A 21,180-nucleotide genomic window follows, 5' to 3' on the forward strand; every position below is an offset into this window, starting at 1 on the left:
CATAGTTTTAACATAGTGAAACATAACAAGTTGGCTTCCTAATGCATATATACTCAACATTTGAGATTGAGTGTTCTCCATCAGTTATAGCATTGGTCAATATCTATCCACAGCTGATTAGATTATTTGACACAACTGATTGTGATATTTTCACCATTTAACACAACAAGCATTGTTTGAGAAAATGGTAGTAAAAATTACATATATCAGGTCCACTCTAGAGGCAATGAAACCCATCTACCTCTCAATAAATCTATTTTATTTTATTTCACTTTTTCTATAAATGACAGTTTTGTTAAAAACCAGAAGAAAAAAGGGATAATGAATTCCTAACACACGGCTCCAACCTCAACACATCCCCGAGCTAAACAACCTGCCATCTAACTTTCCTCTCAAGCAATAAGCAACTCTCTGTGCTTTTCCAAATGGGAAAAATATTACTTTTATTCCCTATTTACATGTCTCTCAGATGCGGTATATTGCTTTCTCTTGGATGTGGTACATTGCTTTTCATACCCTATATACATAAGGGGATTACCGTTTTATCACTGAAAAAGGATGACCACTCATATAACCTTTATTTTAAGAATCTTAAGATCAACCATATCTTTACAAAGATTCTAAGAAATAGAACTTTCTATAAAAGTGTATGTTTTAATAATTAGAGATACAATTTATTAATTTCACAATATATACCTTTCCACAGAGATTTGCTAAGCCCATGTGTGTGTACCAAGCATGGTGTGCCATAAATGCTGTTACGTAAAGGTAACGGTGGCAACCATTACGTGTTATGGGGTCGTAATGGCTGTAACGGCCATTATGGAAAAAATGACCCATAATTGCCATTAACGGCACGTTACGTCCCCTATAAAGGCCATAGCAGCCCCGTAATGATCAATTACAGGGCAGATACAAGTTTTTCATACTTTTAAATCAACATTATGGGGCAAATACAGGCTTTTTGAGGTTTTTTTCAATTTATTTTTTTTTAAATGACCGTAACGGCCGTTATAGGGCCGTAATAACTGTTATGCCCCGTATCGTAAAGGTAACGGTGGTGGCCGTTACAGTCACCATTACCGTTACGGAACACCATGGTACTAGGAAGCCCATGTACACGCCGCACCATCTGGCAAAGTGACACGTGTGCAAGATCCAGTGTATCCATCAGATGGGTCCAACCATGCAGATTCCCTTGACCAAAATTCCAGACTGTCCACTCATCAGTTAAACTACAAAATCCAGTGTATGGATAAAATAGTCAGCCAAGTTTTTTTCCAAGCCATCCTTTTGTTTCTAGCATTGTGGCATGTTCAATGAAAGCTCAAACACGCATATGGCTAATGGCCATGTATGGCTCTTTTATACATATGAACATAGAGAACTTTTATTAGATAATTGTATATATGGAACAGATGATTCCCAGATGCTTAACTTTTGAAAAACAAGCGATTCCCTACTCCCACTCCCACTTTGAGTCATCCACATGTCACATGACCCTACTGTAGATTCATGTGAAGAAATGTGGCTGAATGATTGAATGAGACCCACATGGTAGATCCACAAATCCCTCCACCTCACAAGAATTCAGCCATTCAGGCTTTTTGTGAAGGTCGGAGTTTAACATTAGAGGTGAAGCATGTCATGCCGAGAGGACACCTCAACACTTCAAGACCTTTGCGCCAATGTATATATCTAAAACATCTTGATGTAGACAAAAACAGGGTCATATAAAAACAAGAACCAACGATCATTGGAAAGGCAGGACACACAAGGGCTGGTATGAAGCCACATAAACACTTAAATTTGTTATGACCACAATTGGATAGCTAGATTGTGTTTGGGTGTGTTCTTTTTACATATTAGATCTTAAGCATCAACTACTCAAATGGGGGTAAGAAGCTACCTTCATCTGTTGGTTTTTTGTCCTTTGAAAAACTACCTTGGTTCATCTGTTGGTGTCCCTAGGTCTTTGAGGTATTTCTGGGCGTGTTTAGAGATAAGAAACGCATGGTTGCCAAAGCTTTCTCCAGCATGGCTATTAGAAAAGAGCTGATTGCAGCAAAGGCCATGGATTTTTGTGAAGGATTGAGAATGTATGTGACACTCTTCAGACCCACATTAGAGAAGTTGATGTGGCTCCATCCCTCTGAACAAATTTGTTATTCTTCAAATGTGCTAGCTCAAGTGGTACTGGATACCACCATAAGCATATGGTGGTACCGGGCAGATGTGGGACCCAGACAATGTTGTCATAAGCAATAATGTCCGTGCATATGCCATTTGGAGAGCATGGATTGCATGTGCCAGTGGAATATGAGGTTTTTGGACTGTTGGGCTTTATGCAGTCACACAGAGAAGTCTACAACCACATAAGCCATCATTACGTGATTATGCCATAGCATACTCGGTATGCGATAGCATAGTGCCCTAGCAGTTCGGACTCTTTTTTTATGTTTCATTTTCTCACCCCTTTTGCCTACAAATACCCTTTACACTCTTACTCCCATAAATATGCATTCATTTGATTACTTGTTAGTTGATTTCTTATAGCCTAATAGTCTAATAGATGTAATAAATATAACAAAATTTCAATGAAATTGGTAATGAAACTATAACAAGTAATTCCTTGCCCCCGTAGAATTTTTCCATAGTTTTTTTAATAATATTTTCCATTTTGTCTTGATTTTTCAGATTTTGTTTTTCAATTCAGATTTTGTTTTTCCAAAAAAAAAAAAAAAAAGAGTTTTGGGGGCTGTGCAATCGCATATGCAGACAGTCGCCTTGTATCGCATGGGATCGCTTATGCCATTGGACAACATTGGACCCACATGATGAATGAAACCCATCCAACCCGTCCATCAAATGCATCACCTCATATTACTCTCAAGTGACAAAAAATGGCCTTATCAAACACTCAAGTGGGCCACAACACCGAGCAATGTGAGAGGAGATGCCTGCCCTTTATTTAAACAGGGGCGCCCACTTGAATTTTAAAACAGCCCAATTTTCTTCCTAACCCTTCATCCAGACCAGATGAAGGATCTGAATGTTATATGCACAACTTGGTGAGTCCTCCATGCAAATCAAGTGTTGGCATTCCCTCCCAAGTCCCAACTTGTTCCCTGTGTTGTGACCCACCTGATTCACTTGTCATCCTGATTTTAGAGCCCTAGAGTTAACACGCGCTGAATCATATGATGGACGGTTCAGATTCTATGCATGGATCACATGGGCCCACATCTTCCTGGTACCACATAGTTTTTGGTGGCACTGGTTACACTGAAGAGTGCCCCTTCTTCTAAAAAGAAAATCCAAATATATCTGGGTTGGATAATAGATAGGCCCGCAGTGCCACAACAGCTTTTCTTCTATCATTTTGCTTAGACTCCCAGAATCGGAAAAATGGGAGATTTGTGAGAATCCAAAATATGTATTCTTTTCTGATTTTGAACATGTATTTGATGGTGAAACGGGTCATTCTTTGCTAAGAATGTTGTCTTAGGTTGCCTAATACTAATACTATTAAACTGAGACCGACTCAAAGACAGCAAAACTCCCATATTTAGGTTTCGAAGTATTAATATAGATATTAATAAGAATAAAGATTATAAGCCCAAATATAAGCAATGATGAATTGATGAACAATTATAGGCCCATTACGTAAGCACCATTTAGGCTCCAAACACAATTCAAGCATGATTTGGTGGATTAGGGCCCGTTATATAAATACAAAAAAACAAAGATGGAAAAATGGAGGAAAAAAAGTGATTGTTTACCCCTTCCAATATCAGCCAGTATGGTCCACTCCACTTAAGTTCATCAAAACCCACTCAATTGAGTTTTGGTCCTCAAACTAATCCTATATCTAGTATAAACTTAGTTTCAGGGTTTCCTTTTAACATGAATAAAGAAGTGGAAAAGGAGAGAAAAATTGAAACAAAAAATTCAAAATGGGCCAATTTATGATCATATCATTCTATACCGGTGTATCATCCCCATGAGGGTGCCAACACAGAACATATCAGCCCATATTGGCTAATACAGGCCTATACAGCCCAATTTTTCATAATGGACTGATTCGCCCTGTATCTTGGAATGGGGGTGACCTTTTCCTTTACGTAACGGCCTTTACAGCCATAACAAAACCGCTTTTAATACCATGATAACCAGCCCAATTCCTCATGCATGTTCCTTGTAGGCACATCTACCTTAAATCACAAGACTCGCCACTTGGAGACTTCGACTTGCCATCCAATAGCTTCTCCAGTGACACAACGCCCTTCTTTTCTTTTATTGATAATCACACAGCGCACTTCTAGCATGACCCAGACCAATAATATTGTGGGCACATGTGATGGAACCGGGGGTTGAACAGAAGTTGCAGAAATCGAGCTTCTTAGCTATCCAAGTACTGCTCAACACATGGAAGCTAAATGAAATTAAAGAAAAAAAAAAAAAAGAGCCACGTCCCCACATACAGTGAGCATAATTACATGGATTGGATAACAAGGACTACCAAGTGATTGGGATTTTTAGGCTACAATCATTCTAGCGGCCACCAGGTCAACAGTCCTAACTGCCCTAGACAGTCCGACATGTACAGTGGAGACGCTGGAGATGGCAAACATCCATCGCCAAAGGCTCTTTTGAGCCACTTTAGCTTCTTCTTTTCTTTTGTTAAGGTCAAAAGAGTAAACACTGCCCATTCCCAAGCTGGCCCTAAAATCCAAGAAGGAAAAAAAGCAAACTTCAGTGGCAGCAACTTTGCACCCACAACTAGAGCCATGTTAATGTTGTCATCATCTGGGGTCCACCAAGAATCAAATTGGCTGGTGCATGATTTAGAAAAGGTTTCCATGGTGGATCCTAGAGTTAGAAACTAACCATGGTTGGATTAGTTGTTGGTCCAGTCAAAGTTAGTTTTTATTAGCCTAGTTTAATTAGTCTAAAGATTGGTTTAGTTTATTTCCAATACGGAAATATGTCCTCATATGATAGTAAGTTGAGTTATATGTGTCTTTGATTGAACCAAGTCAAAAAGGACAAGTTTTGAATTAGCTATGTTCCTAAGCTTCACGATTTACCACAAAATCCTCTTAAAATAGACGAGAGGCTGGATTAGATGTAAGCACAGTAACCTATGATAAAAGAGAAAAAAAAAACGGCAACAAATGCTTGAATTGGAGCAACTCATGCTATAAAAATGCAACAAATTCCAAGAGAAAGCAATACAGGCTTGAAACCAAAAAGAAATTTTATTCAAGCACACCATCAGCCATTCATATAAGATTCTTTACATATTTATATGCTTTTTCCTGAAAGGAAAAGAAACCCTAATATAGTCTAAAAGCCATCCAGTATTTCTAATCCTAACCATCTATTTCAATAAAATATTAAAATGACCAAAATACCACTGAATCCCACCACAACCATACACACTTTTGTTAAATTGGCCATAACTCACAAAATCATATGAGAATTGCATAATCCTGGCCTCATTTGAAAGCTAACTTAATAGGCTTTCACACAGGACCAATTTCACGTCATTAAGACATCGTTTGATAACAAAAAAGTGGCTCACAAAATAAGTGCAGAAAATACTAACGCAAAAATTGTGCAACAATCCATGCTAACTCTAACAACTAACTAAATAGTAAATCCTATGGACTTGTGGACCCCGCAGTCCAATCAAACCACTGATTTGGGTCCAGATCTGTCATCAGACATTGGATCTAATCCAGAACGTAACACAGGCCAATCTGGACCATTGACATGGTCAAGATCTTCAACGTGGACAGTTGGATTTGCCAAATCTTTTAACCGGTGCCCCTCCTCAATTGGTCAACTTGTGAGACCATTTGGGACCCATCTGAGGGTTGTGCGGCCAAGATGTATCCGTTTTCGGCTCAGAAACTTGGATATTAGCGCTGTTTATATGTTATGAATATAGCCTAACATAAGCTATGATTTAAAATGACTTACTGCATGAATAGAAGCTTTCTCATTAGGTTTCCTCTGTTTTTGTTTTAGAAGAGTGGTTCTTCTCTTGAAACTACTAGCAGACTGCTGGAATCTGTCCAGTCCTTTTTATTCAATTTGGAAGATACTCTTCATATTGGATGGCTCTTTCGAGATTAAATTTGGGTTACAAATATGGCATGCATATTGGAAAATTGGTTTCTTCAATTTAGGCTCTAATTTCCAGTGGTCAATGAGATGATGACCTGCTTGCTATGAACAGTTGAACAAGATCTTGTCTTTATATGGGAACTCCATGCTGATTACATGATGTTTCTATTTGGTCCGTACATTGTTCTCACCTCTTTCTACTTGAACAAAAAAATTCTAGCAAATCATGAAAAGGGATGGTGCATTGAATTCATCAATGGAGCATAGGAGTAGATACTTTAGAGTCGCTGTTGATTGGTGCTCGTGATTGTTTGCATACCTACATACTTTGTGTGTGTGTACCTTGTACACTATTGGAGCACCATTTGTAGTTTTATTTTAATGTTATGAGAGTTGTGTGGAGCATCGCATACAACTGTTGCCCTAGCCATCTTTTCCTTCTCTCTATTTCTACACTTTCTCTTCCGCTCCTACTGATTTCTTCTCCAATCTACTTCGGTATCAAAGCAATGATTCAACTTGCTGTTTTGTTTCCAGCCATTGCATTTTGCTGACGTTAGCATGTACACTATCCGTACTGCCATGTGGAAAATTAAGGGTATTGTTTGATAGATCTTGATTTTAGGTCTGTGGTGATTTTTGTGGATTTTTCTGAGCATGTTTACCGTGAGTTTCGGGCTCTCCAAGGTATTTTTTGGAAATGGTCCATTTCAAGTTTTTTCGGAGATTCCTTCTAATTGAATGGTTTTTTCGGAAGAATGCCATCATGGGGTTGGTCGGTTTGACTAGTATTGACCGCCCATAAGAGTTTTTTGCTCAAATATTGGATTGTTCATGGTTTTTTTGGGATTTTATGGTGCAGTTCAGCCGTTTGTGTGTGTGTGTGTGTGTGTGTGTGTGTGGTCACCAGCAGTTTTGGAGGGTTGTTGTCCAACATCTTTTTGGACAAGTTTCTTCTAATTCCTCTTAGCTTTAAGCTTGTTACGTGGAAGTTTCTAATATCTGGACTATGTAGGCTCTTGGCTATACACTGAAAATTGGATATATCTACCATTTGTGTGTGATTTGGATAGTTTGTGTGTTGTCCATATATCTACCCCTCTTTTCGACCTAGCATCTCCCCTTCTTCGACCTAGCACGGAAGACAAACTCACTACCAGTGCTATTATGGGGGCTTTCCAATTCTCACACCTCGTTGATTACAACCGTCAAGTTGAATGGAAACAATTACCAATACCTGCAATGGGCAAAATCCGTCAAGTTCTTTTTTGGGAGGAAGGAATTAACTTTCTTATATCTTGGACGATCCTCCAGATTTGACATATGAAGGATTTAAAATCTAGACAAACGAAAACTACCAGGTCATGGCTTGGCTTCTAAACAATCTAGAGTGTACCATTAGCAATTCTATTATGTTTTTAACATTGGCTAAGAAGATATGGGATACTATTCGAGACATGTATTCTGAAGATTGCGACATATCCAAGGTGTACAAGTTGACTTCGGACATACATAAGTTTCAACAAGAATTTAGAAACCTAGAGTACTTCACTATCTTACGTGGTATGTGGGATGGGTTGGATATATACCACCTTCTACCACCACATTGTACTCAAGATCATGAACTCATCCAACAACAACATGAAGAGATTTGGATCATGCAGTTTCCCTCTGGCCTCAATTCAAAATATCAGAGTGTTCGTGGTCAGATCATAGCCATAGAGCCCTTCCCCTTTATGTCAATTGTTTATTCTCTTGTTCGGAGAGTTATTATCTCGTCTTCTATTGCACCTGTTGCTATTGTTGATCTGCATTCATAACTAGTGATCGTCCTTCTTCTGTCACACCTATTGTTATTGCTTCTGGTTCTAGTTCTCGAGCTTTAAGTTGAACCACCCCAAGTGTTCCTGGCTATGGCTATGATAGTTGAGGCAAGGGACAGGCTCTTGACAGAGGCAATCGTGGTAATCATGTTTTTTTTGTGGACGTGGATGTAGTCGTGATGGTTCCCCTCGTACTTGTGCTTATTGTGGTGGCACTAATCAAACGATCAATTGATGTTGGGCTCTCATTGGGCATCCTTCATGGGGAGGAGCTTATATAACTAGTGACATATCATCGGATCCTGAGAAGACTCAAATACCTTCAGCTTTGCCTCATAGGATGATTGCTTCATGTGACTCAGTTACCATCTCTCGAGAGGCATACGATGCATTGATGCACCGCCATTCTCGTGACCCGCTCTCTTCTTCCAGTGCAAGCTTTAGCCCAGTTAGGTACTGCACTCTATGTGTCCTCTTCATCTCCCTCCTGGGTCATCGACTCCGGAGCCACATCTCATATGACTAGTAAGCTTCATCTTTTTCAATTCTATGAACCTACTAATCAGCCTAGTTTTGTTGCACTTGCCAATGGTAACCAATCTCCCATATTTGGGATTGGATCCATTACCATCTCTGCTAACATTCAGTTATCTTATGTTCTCCATGTTCCTCCCTTCCCCTGAATTTGTTGTTAGTTAGTTCCCTTACTAAATCATTACAATGCTCCATAACACTCTTTCCTACCCATTGTGTCTTTCAAGATCTCCAAACGACGCAAACAATTGGTGGGAGTGGTGAATGTCGCAGGCGGATCTTACTTCCTTGATGATACCCCTCCTAGTCATATGAGCGCTTTGTCATTAGATAGGGAGCCTGTATCTATATGGCATTGCCGTTTTGGGCATCCATCAAGACTAAAACTTGTTTTTCCTTCTATTCCTGCCATTAAACCTTTATGTTGTGACACTTTTGAGTTCTCTAAGTACCATGGAACTGTGTTTCCTCCCATATCGACTAAGAGGAAGCCTGGGTCCTTTTGTAATTGATTGACTTTTATGTTTGAGGCCCTGCGACTGTTGATTTTATCGTAGGGTACAAATATTGTATCTTTCATTGATGATCATTTACGCATGTCATGGATTTTATCTTATGAAATTCAAACATAAAAGTTTTTTATATGTTCAAGACCTTTTATAATGAAATTGTTACTCAACTCCAATGCCCCATTAAAGCATGGTTCTGAATGTCAGTATCGGTCGCGTGGAAAAATGATACAATACGACATCGGGTATGGTATTGGGGTCATATCGGCCTGTATCGGTCAGATTTTTTTTTTAAGCAAAAATAATAATAATAATAATTAATAAATAAATCAGAAAAAATAGGGGAAAATGAGATATTTACGAATCTATCATTTTTGTGTTTTAACCATGTATTCAATGGTGTATCGGACCATTCTTTGGTAAGAATGTTGTCCTGGTGGGTTGACCTACTGCAAGTTTTGGTGTTGATTTATATATATATATATATATATATATATATATATATATATATATATATATATATAAGGAAAAGGTACTATGCGGTCAAGCTCATGGGAAGGTCGAGCTGTGTGGGCCCCACCATGACGCTTGTCGACCATCAACACCGTGCATTTGATGGGTCCCCTTTAAATTATGGGATATCCCAAAAATCAGCCATATACAGAACTCAGGTGGGCCATACCATCTAAAAGCATGTGAAGACATGCCTAAAACATATAAAAGCACTTGGTGGGGCCCACCTGAAATTTGGATGTCTGAAACTTGGTCTTAACCCTCATCCAAGTGGGACACACATAATGGATGGGCTAGATTTGCAAACCACATCTCGGTGGGCCCAACAAATGATTATGAATTTTTTAATGGAGGGTAGCCCCTCTCAACTTCTGTATGTGGTGTGGCCCACACAAGTCACGGATTGACTTGATTTTTGAAACCTAGGCGCAACATGGAATGGTGCATCTGACTGATGGGGTAGATGTTCGACATGCATCATGGTGGGGCCCACACAGCTCGACCTCATGGGAAGTTCCCATGAGCTCGACCGCATAGTACCTTTTCCCATATATATATATATATATATATATATATATATATATATATATATATATATATATATATATATATATAAATTGTTGATGTCATACACTACTAATAGTCTGATATGACTATATACCAACTATTGGACTAATTAGTATTAACTATTAAATGTCCGAGAAGTATCACTAGTCAGTAGTCAGTACTAATATTTTAAAGAAAAAAAAAAACACCAAACTACTCAGCCGACGTAGATCTTATCAAAATTCCCCCCTTCCAAGTCTGAGATCAGATTTAATAAATTTTTTTTCCAATCAGATCTGGTGTAGATCTAATCGGAAATGGTTCCCCTCTCCAGGTCTGAGATCGGATTTTTTTTAAATGATTTTCAAAATTTTCAAAAAAATCAGACGTAAATGCCAAAAAAAAAAACCCCGAAAATGACCAAAACAATCTTCAAATCTAGTAATTTTTGGTAGATAAACATTAATATGGATTTCAACAAGGATCAACGGGAAAAAAATATATATGTGGACTTTTTTTTACCTTTTTTCCATTTTTTTTCAAAATCGACCCCAAACTGTTTCGATCCTTCAAATCGGTTGAAATTTGATGTTTTAATCCTCCAAGTAGTTGTTAATGGCACCGAAAATCCTTGTAGGTTGATACAATTGAGGGATTTGAAAGGTTGGATGACAAATAAAGGGGAGAGGGAGATCGGAAGGGGGGGGTTGCCCTTTTTATACCAGACCGATACAGGTACAGAATATCGGTACTGATATGGGTTGTATCGGCTGATACAGGCCCGTATCGCGTATCGTATCGAGCCCATATGTACACAATATGCCCGTATCGGCCAATACAATACAGATTTTTTTATCCATGCATTAAAGTTTTTCGCTCTGACAATGAAGGTAAATTTTTATCAAAGGCCTTCTTGACTTTTTTGGAGGATCATCGTATTTTATCTCAAACTTCTTATCCTCGCACTCCTCAACAAAATGGTGTTACAAAAATGACGAATCGTTACCTTTTCGAACTTACATATGCACTTCTCCTTGGCATGCATCTTCCTAAACGTTTTTGGGATGATGCCTTACTATTGTCTTTCTTATTAATCATATCCAGTGTTTGCATTGTCGACGAAATGTCGATAATATCGCCGATAATATGTCTAGCGACACCGAAACCCCAATTTTTCGCATCTTTCTGGATTATCAGCGAAATATAGGCGATATCGTCAATAATTTTGGATTCTTTGCGACGAAATAGGTAAAAAGCGAAAAAAAAATTGAAAAAAAAAAAAAACCTTTGATTTTGGTAGTACTTGGTTGATGGTTGATCGAAACTCGGAAGAAAAGAATCTCGTGGGCATCAATCAACAACTCTCGTCTTCAATAGAGGTAAAGAAATCTGAAATTTTCCCTTTTTTTCATTCGATTGGAAGATTGATGTCACGAATACATGATTTTGGCGAAAAATCGGGGATTTTGAAAGATTACCTTCTTATTTTTATTGGATATAGGATTTTGAAACCCTCAATCGAAAATCCCCCTTTCTTCACCGAAAACCCCTCTTCGCAGACGAAATCCCTCTTTCTTTCTTTTTTTCTTTTATGCTTCGGAATTATGGAAGTAGACTGCATTGTGCGCTTTAGCGTACTGAGGAAACTCTTTGGGCCCACCGTGAATGTATGTGATTTATCCACACAACGTCCATTCATTTTTCCAACTCATTTTAGGGGTAAATCCCAAAATTAAAGCATATCCACAACTCCAGTGGACCACACCACAAGAAACAATGAGAATAATGATTTTCACTGTTGAAACCTTCTTAGGGCCCACAATGATGTTTATTTGTCATCAAGCCTTTTTGTAAATATAAAAAGGCATGGATGAAGGGTTAAAACAAATATCAGCTTGATTCAAAATTTCTGTGGCCCCCAAGAAGTTTTTAATGATAGTGTTCAATTCACACAGTTTCCTGTGGTGTGGTCCACTGAAGATTTGAATCTAGTTCATTTTTCGGATCATGCACTAAAATGAGCCGTCGTATATGATGGACGGTGCAGATGTAAGGCACATACTTCACAGTGGGTCCCACAGTTAGGGATCCACCGACCTCGGTAGATTTTGGGATCCACCCAAACCGTGCCAAAACGGAAGCGGATTGCGTACTGAGTAAACTCTGTGGGGCCCACCATAATTTATGTATTTGATCTACTCTGCCCATCGATTTTATTAGATAATTTTAAGGCACAAGCCAAAAACTGAAACATATCCAAAGCTTAGGTGGACCACACCACAGGAAACTGTGTGAATTGAACGTTTACTATTGAAAATTTCTTGGGGGCCACAAAAGTTTTGTATCAACCTGATATTTTTGTTTTTAATTCATCCATGTCCGTGTGATCTTATGAACAGTTTGGATGACAAATAAACATCACTATGGGCCCTAAGAAGATTTCAATGGTGGAAATCATTATTTCCATTGTTTCATATGGTGTGGTCAACTTGAGACTTAGATATGCTTTAATTTTGGGCTCAAGTCATAAAATAAGATGGAAAAACAGATGGACGACATGAATAAACTAATTACATTCGCGATGGGCCCAACAGAGTTTACTCGGTATGATAAACTACTTACATTCGCATGGACATGGATGGGAGCGGATTAGTTGTTACCCGATAACAACTCAGTGGGTGTTACTCTAACCGTGTGGGGCCACCTTGATGTATTTTCTGTGTATCCATGTCGTCCATCTATTTTTACATCTCATTTTAGGAGGCGACCCCAAATCATAAGAAGATCCAAATCTCACGTGGACCATACCAATGGAAAAAGTGATGAATAATTATTAAAACCTATCCTTAGTCCACAATATTTTTGGATCAATCTAATCTTTCTACTTTCTCATCATCCGGATCTTCTTTACTTTATCAAGAAGTTGGATTGCAAATAAACATTATGAAAACTTTATGATGGGCCCTTTTGAATTTTTTATGGTGAGGCACTTAATCACCATTATTTCCCATGGTGTGGTCCACTTGAGATTTAGATATGCATAGTTTTTTGGCACCCGGTCCTAAAATGGACTGTAGAAACAGTTGGACGGCATGGATATTCAACAAATTATCAAGATGGGCCCCACAGTGGGGGGTAACACCCACTAAGCTATTAACTGCACAACACCTAATCCATTCCCGACGTAGATGACTACCGACGGTGCGTAGCCAATGGCTATTCGATGGTGCTCTTTGAGCCCCACTATCATTTTTGTATTTTATTTACACCGTTCATTCATTTTTCCAAATCGTTTTAGGATAATTTAGAGTGGGCTACAAGTCTAGAACACTCAATACTCATGTGGGCTACAACACTTAAATTTCGAGTTTTAAGATAGTTTTACACCTTTATTTGGCCTAATTAAGTGTTTTATTTGATATAATTCAATGATATATAGTGAAAATGTGATGGCCCACTTGATGGATGGGGTGGATCTAATGTTTGTCCCAACTCCCAAGTAGGATCAACATTCTACATTACCGTTAAGAAAAATATATTTAATTTTTTAATTCATTTACTTTTACATGTATTACTTATTATATGCTAGCTGCATTATATAAACACATTTTGGTTATTATTGGAGTAATTTCTTACGGCAACGTATGCTTTTTTGGGCCCCATTAAATGAAAACTTCTTATTTAATGCATTTTTTTACAAATTTTGAATTCCTAAATATGCAAATATGTGTATTTAGGCATGTCCTGAAGTTTCACTGAAAAATTCCACCGTTATCCCCATGTTTTCGCATTTTTCTCCGCATTTCCAGTTATCGGCGATATTATCGGCAATAATGATATTATATCTTTATCTTTGGCCAGCGAAACTTGTAGCGATACCGACAACTCGAACACTAATCGTATCCCATCTAGAATTTTACAAAATAAATCTTCCTTTGAAATTTTACATCCTCATGATAAAGCCTTTTCCTTATCTCCTAAAGTTTTCTGTTGTACATGTTTGGTCCATAAACTCAATGGCAATAATGACGAGTTAAATCCTCCGTCTAAAAAAATGAGTTTTTCTTTTCTTTTGATATTCACACTCCCAGAAAGGGTATAAATGTACCCTTTGACTCACAAAAAGCATATATCAGCAAATGTCACATTCTTTGAAGATGTTCGATATTTCTCATCTAAAGGCTGTTCGGTACATAATCATCTTGCCAATTAGGAGAGGACCTCCTTACATCAACCTATTACTTTTCTAGTCCCCCCATTTGATGAAGATTCCCATTCCTCTAATCCTCTCAAACCATTACTTGAGTACCAACGAAGGAAGAAACCCCCCATCAATTAGCCTCCCATCATTCCATCCACTTCTGATGGAGATCCAAGTACCATCCCTTCCATCTTCTGATGACCTTCCTATTGCTTTACACAAGCCTAGTCAATCATGTACTCACCATCCTATTCATTGCTATGTTTCTTTTCAGTGCTTGTCAGCTACTTTCAAGTCCTTCATTGCCTCAGTCTCCTCTTCTTCTATTCCTCGTAATCTTAAGAAGGCCTTCAGTAGTCCAGACTAGAGGCAAGCTATGATGGAAGAGATGCAAGCTCTTGACCAAAATGATGCATGGGAGCTAGTTCCCTTACCTAAAGGGAAGCAGACAACTGGGATGCAGCTAGGTCTATAGACTCTATACCATTAAGTACCTTCCAGACTTATCAATTAACAAATATAAGGGTCGGTTAGTCGCCAAAGGCTACACTTAAACCTATTTCATAGACTACTTCAAGACCTCTCTAGTGACTAAATCCAGATCGTGGGATCATCTCTTTGGCTGCAAATATGTCCTAGTTGTCATTCCAGTTGGACGTGCATAATACCTTCCTTCATGGTGATCTTGTTGAGGAAGTTTATATGGATCCATCACCAGGCTTTTCCATGACCAGTGGCTTACATTGGGTTTGTAGCCTCAAGAAGGCTATATATGGTCTTAAACAGTCACTCTGGGCCTGGTACAACAAGTTTACTAGTAAGTTTTTAGACTTTGGCTTTGTTTGTAGCCACTCGGATCATTCTCTCTTCATCTGTCACTGCACTACTGGGATTATGGTGTTACTTGTTTATGTAGATGATAATGTCTTGGTTGGTGCCGATGTTGCGGGCATTACTGCTCTCAAATCGTTACTTTAAACGCAATTGGCTATCAAAGATTTGGGTACACTTCGCTACTTTCTTGGTATTGAAATTACTAGATCCCAGTCTGGAATTGTTCTCCCGCGGCGAAAATATGCTCTCGATCACTTGTCTGAGACTGGCATGCTTGGGTGTCAACCCGTTTTTAGTTCCATGGATGTTGCTCAGAAACTTGGTCTTGATGGAGACCTATTATCTAACCCCATCATGTATCGTCGGTTAGTTGGTCATCTCATTTATTTGACCATTACTCACCCTGACCTATCCTTTGTGGTGAGCATCATTAACCAATTTATGTATACTCCTATGGTTCATCTTTTTATCATGTATCAGACCTCTGTTATTTGAAGATGGCTCCAAGTCGAGGCTAACAATTTCGGTGACATAGTCATCTTCATCTCTCTAGGTACTCTGATGTGGATTGTGCTAGGAGTCTTCATGACCGGTAGTATACGTCTAGCTATTGCATTGTTTTTATAAATAAATAAATAATCTAGCCATTGCACCTTTGTGGGTGGCAATTTGGTCTCCTAAAAAAGTAAGAAGGCAATTAGTGGTTGCTCTATCTATTGTAGAGGCTGAATATAGAGCTTGGTTACAAGAACTTGGTTATCCTTCTTCTGGTGCCATTCCTCTATACCGTGACAATCAAGCCACCATTCATGTTGCTAGCAATCTTGTGTTTCATGAACGCATTAAACACATTGAGATAGATTGTCATTTCAACCGTCAAAAGCTAATCACAAAAGAAGTTGAAGCCCCATTCATTCGTTCGAGGAGCAGCTAGCTGATATGTTAACTAAATCTCTTGGTCGGGACAACTTGCATCGTTTAGTTGACAAGTTGGGCATGATTGACCATTTATGCTCCAACTTGAGGAGTATTTGAGTACTGTTGAGAATATTTGTATATTTTATATTTATTTACTATTATTATTTTATATATATACCTTATATACTCTGTTGGAGCACCAGTTGTGCTTTTATTTAATGTTATGAGCGTTGTGTGAAGTATTACACACAATTGTTGCCCTGGCTCTCTCTTTCTACATTCTTCTTCCACTCCTAGTATCCAACTGATTTCTTCTCCAATCTACTTCAACTTTTTGCACCTATATAGAAAATGAATATCCTTCTCAACTGACGTAGGCCCAAGCCCCAACATATGCTGAATTCTTTTTTTTTCGAACAATGACAATTTTATTGGGAAAAAAAAAAAAGGTCGAAGCCAAAAGAATACAGAAAACCAAAAAGGAAAAAAAGGAACATATGCTGAATTATGGGTTGTTTATCACTAGATTTTGGGCCTAAATGACAAGGACTGCAATTTACTATTTATGGAATATACAGGGGCTAATTTAAATACATGATTAAAGATTTTAAGAATTATTTCCTAGATTTGCAATTAGTATTTTTAGACTTGTTGCCATCTTAGGTAGATTAGATTGAATTGAAATCAATTAGATTAATTCGAAAATCAATCAAATAGTTGGGGGGGGAATTTTAATTAAATATTTGTAAGGAATTTATCTTGTATTAGATTAGATTGATTTGAAATCAATTAGATTAGAAAATCAATCAAATAGTTGGTGGGGGGGGGGATGATTTTAATTAAGGATTTGTAGGGATTTTATCTAGTATCTTTTACGTCTATAAAAGGGATACTATAGGAGGTAAGTCATTCCACATTTTTCTAAGTTTGTGAGATAAGAAGTTCCAATATTAATAAAGTTATTTCTCCCTTTCTACTCAAATATTTCTTGCGAGTGTAGTCATGTACATGTGTTCGTTTCTTGTGAGTGCACGCCTATTCCTTCTTTGCCCACCTCTCCAAGCCCCTAATGTTCCATGATATTACCTTCATTGGCAAAATACCGCAAGCTCACTTCTTTCCCATGAGCTGGTTCTCGATGGGTTATTACTTTTGCTGTCGTTCACCAAAGAGTTTAAATGGAGAAGCTCCCTTTTTGCCTGCCTTTTTTTTTTTTTTTTGGCTTCAAAACCGGTGTTTCCTGCACAGGGTTCGGGGCATCTCTTTCTTCAAAAAAATGAAAAGATCTCAAAAATTGTCCTCTTTTTCTCCAAACGAAATACCCACCTGCTTACAGAAAGACAAGATCTGACCTTTGAACCACCGTTTTTGCACTTTGAATATCCTGCATCATCCCCTACAGAAATTAGTGGGACTCTCTTTGCTAGGTTAACCAACTTCCTAGACTGTCAATTCATCTTCAAGGTGCTCGATTTTGATTGGCTCAACTGCTGTAATCTCCTACAGGCTACAGCTACTGTTTGGATAGGTCAAACTATTTAGACACATTGCTTGCTGCACTGCTTCGGGAGATCCACACTCGACCACCTGAAGTGTATCTCTTTCATTTTTTTTTCCCTCATCCGGTTGTTGTTTAGGCTTGTTCCTCACCTATAATGATTCAAGGCCATCTTCCATCTTTTTTGTTCCTCCATCACTTTCGAAGACTGTCCAAGCAGGAGTGTACCACTTGCCTCTTCACGCTCTCCTAAAATCACTTGTGCAAAAATCCTACTCTCCATCAAAATAAGAAAAGACAAGGCTACCCTCCATGTTACTCGATAATTGGACCTGATTGCAACTCAATAGCAGTTGAGAGAGAAACATGTCACTGCAGATGTCCTCCATGTGAACCAAGGATGACACATGAGAAACTTACTCCATAAGGCATAGCCAGAAACAAGGCATCTGTCAACTTGCCATCTGTATCTCCACGAAGACTGTGAAAAGTCTCCCTATCTCGAGGCACCTACCGTTTGTATGAACAGCAAGACACCACATTGAGTGTTCCACCTTCTCTCGCCCTCTCCAATGATTCACGGTTTGCACGCTCTTGTGACTCCCTGAGTCATTTTGTCACAGCTTTGAAGTTTGAGTTCCAAGTGCCCTCCTCCTAACGCAGCAACCATTGGATCTTGCCAAGATCCCACTTTCTGTTTACCCTTATCTTCTTCTTCCTACTGTTGCTACCTCAACACTATAATTGTCAATCCATAGCCTAACATGGAGATTTTCAGGCCATGGACACATTTTTTATATATTTTTTGATACAAGCAAACTTCACAGCCTCCACTGGAGCCTACCTATGGTCCACTTCCAGCACTTACTCACCTAGCTATATCAATCAAAGATACCACTGGAAAAAAAATCCACCTGCATTCTGTTAAGAATTTCTCTATTTTCAAGTGGTCAATTGATATTCTCGTGGATTTCAACTTTTTCTTTGCTGAACATATCATTTGCTGATGCTGTAAGAAATTACTACCAAATTGGCCTCACAAATACAAAGTCAAACCAGTCATCCATGGTTCTTATATCATGATGTTACATCTTTTTCTTTAAAGATTGTCTTCATCCCAATAGTACTGTTAAACAATACAAGTGGAGAGGAATTTCACGATTTGCGAAACCCATCAGGACCAATTAAAAGATGCTAGAGTTCATCACTAGATAAATGGCTATTGTCCATTGTGTTTGACACAATCTAGTAAAATGTGGCATCTCATCAGGATGAAGCATGCTCCAAAGATCAGACTGATTGGACAATCTTGGCCATCATCTTATCATGACCATTGAATTTCAACCACTGATCCTTCTTTTCTTTTTCTTCTTCTTTCTTTTTTGGTTAATAGCATCGAAATTTGATCAACCAAGAGAAAATTACATTAGAGGAATAGAATGGCAAAAAAGAGTGAACCTCTCACCATTCCCTCTTAAGCAAGAGTATTGGCCCACACAACCCAATGTATGCCAAATAAGTTCGCCCCTCTCACAGTTAGGACTTAGGAGCCAAATGATCATTTCATTTTGACCACCCATTTAATGGCCATCAACTGAGTACAGTTACAACCATGCATTCACCTTTTTTTTCTTTTTCTTTTTTGCTATGCTCCATCCAAAATGAAGCCCATGCCTTGATTGGTGCGGATTGTCATTGTGCATTTACACCTACGCCGCAAATCAAGAAAACTGAATTAAGCATTGTGGCATGCCAGAGTATATGTCTCACTGAGAAGTCAAAACGAGAGAATCTACGACTCACTGAGAAGTCAAAGTGAGTATCATGGTATGCATGGGTGCATACCAAAATCCATCACGCAGTTCGCAAATAGTGAAATTCTGTGATGCCTGATTCCAAATGTATCATTGTTCTACGAAAACCTTACGGCACATTGCTGTATTCCACATCATGCGTGCGCATTTTAAATATTAAGAGAGAAAGAGGAAGATGCAGAGATCAATGCGACAGCGACATACATAATTCAGCAAGAATCAACATAGTTCAAATCGAATAGAGAATATATTAAAATCAGTAACGCATTCCTGATCTATAACAAATGTACCATTTTGTGAAATTTCAAGCTGAATCAGATCCAAATACAAGAAACCAATAGAAATTGAGGAAGGGAAAAAGGAATGCAAAAGAAGGTTAAGTTACCCTTTCTTTGTTCGCATCGGTGAAATCCCATGGGATGTTGGGATTGTTGTCCGGAGAGTCGAGATGCTGCGAACAGAGATCGAATTGCAGGGAAGGGTGAGGCGACTGAAATCAGAGAGAGAGAGAGAGGGGGGGGGGGTCTGGACTCACGTAGTTTAGGGCAGTGGAGAAGGATCGAGAAGTGGAGGATCCGACGGCCTGTATTGGAGAGAGAGAGAGAGAGATATTTCAGACAATTAGGGGTTTCAAATGGAGAGAGAGAGAGAGAGAGAGAGAGAGAGAGAGAGAGAGAGAGACCTGATGAGGAAGAGGTCGACGGAAAATGTGGCGGACCTCGAGCAAGCGTTTGGCGGCGAGGCGAGCTGCCGGTGCGAGCATGGCTGATGATGCCGATGATATAACAAAAGGGAGCGCGTGGCGACAGAGGGGAGGCGCGTGCTGGAGCTGGTTTTTAAGGTCTGTGATAGTGGTGCACAGTGCGCACCCCTGTTCTGGGTAAAGATCTGCTCACCCACACGCACCTCTAACTGCCTCACACGTGCTAACGTGGAAGTTGTGTAATACATGTGAGGGAACATTAGCACGGGGTTAACGGGGCCGGTTCGTCCGGCCCAACCTCTGTCCAGGGTCGGCCCATCTTCTTCAACATATGTGCAAGCCCGGCTTAAGCCCCTGATGGAATGGAATAGTCCATCCCTACCCTGGCCCGCGGTACATATGACTGGCTTCATTCTTAGAAAGAGAGACTGAATATTTAGATTTCACTCATTGCATCGACAGAGGGACGATTTATGAGAGAGAATCAAATGAACCACAAATCCTAACAAAGTAAAAACGAAAGAGAAAAGAAAATGCAGTAAACAGTGATCAAGCATGTAAACATTATCTCCAATTCCAAATTAAATAAACCAAAAGAAGAGACAACATGAAAAAAATAAAAATAAGAACTCTAAGATTTCTAGTCTTCTCTCTACTTATCTGTTTTTTCTCTCTTCCACTTAACGTTCAAGATCTACGTCAAAACGATCAAACAAACACAAAATGTGCAAAACAATGTTTTTTCTTTCTTTAGCTAAAATGCATTTCTACTCAACTTCTCATTCCATGCCTGAAATCAAGTGATCATACAAAGTTCAAACCACGGTTAATTTTGTTCTTAATATGCTTCAGCTCTACCCTTCCTCTATTGATTTCAGCAAAGAGAGAGAGAATGGGAATGGGTTTTAGGAAAAGAGGGCGGAAATTTTTTAATTTGAAATATGGAAGAGGAAATTTTTTAATTTGAACTTTAAATTTTGAAAATGTAAATGTTGGAGACCGTAGAAACACATGGATGAATAAAGGAAAGCACTCCAATCGCACAACCAAACTCAAACTCAAACAAACCAATTTTAACATGGAAAAACTCTTTCAAGAATAAAAAAACGATGGCACATAGCGACAATAATGCACTATAAAAACAGAAATTAT

The 21,180-nt window shown here is 38.8% G+C and overlaps 1 protein-coding gene across 1 annotated transcript in view; it reads right to left on the reverse strand.

Moving 5' to 3' along the window:
- The window catches only part of LOC131248947 (NADH dehydrogenase [ubiquinone] flavoprotein 2, mitochondrial), a 33,917-nt gene extending 13,662 nt beyond the window's left edge, over window positions 1-20,255 (reverse strand). The window contains exons 1-3 of the mRNA XM_058249477.1: window positions 20,008-20,255; window positions 19,861-19,908; window positions 19,711-19,776 (exon numbers count right to left, since the gene is read on the reverse strand). Of these exons, the coding sequence (XP_058105460.1) occupies window positions 19,711-19,776; window positions 19,861-19,908; window positions 20,008-20,088 (195 nt within the window). The 5' untranslated portion in view covers window positions 20,089-20,255. The remainder of the gene's footprint in view (window positions 1-19,710; window positions 19,777-19,860; window positions 19,909-20,007) is intronic.
- Between the last annotated feature and the right edge of the window lie 925 nt (window positions 20,256-21,180).

This window comes from Magnolia sinica, chromosome 6 (genome assembly GCF_029962835.1).
Source record: "Magnolia sinica isolate HGM2019 chromosome 6, MsV1, whole genome shotgun sequence".
Classification (NCBI taxonomy): domain Eukaryota; kingdom Viridiplantae; phylum Streptophyta; class Magnoliopsida; order Magnoliales; family Magnoliaceae; genus Magnolia; species Magnolia sinica.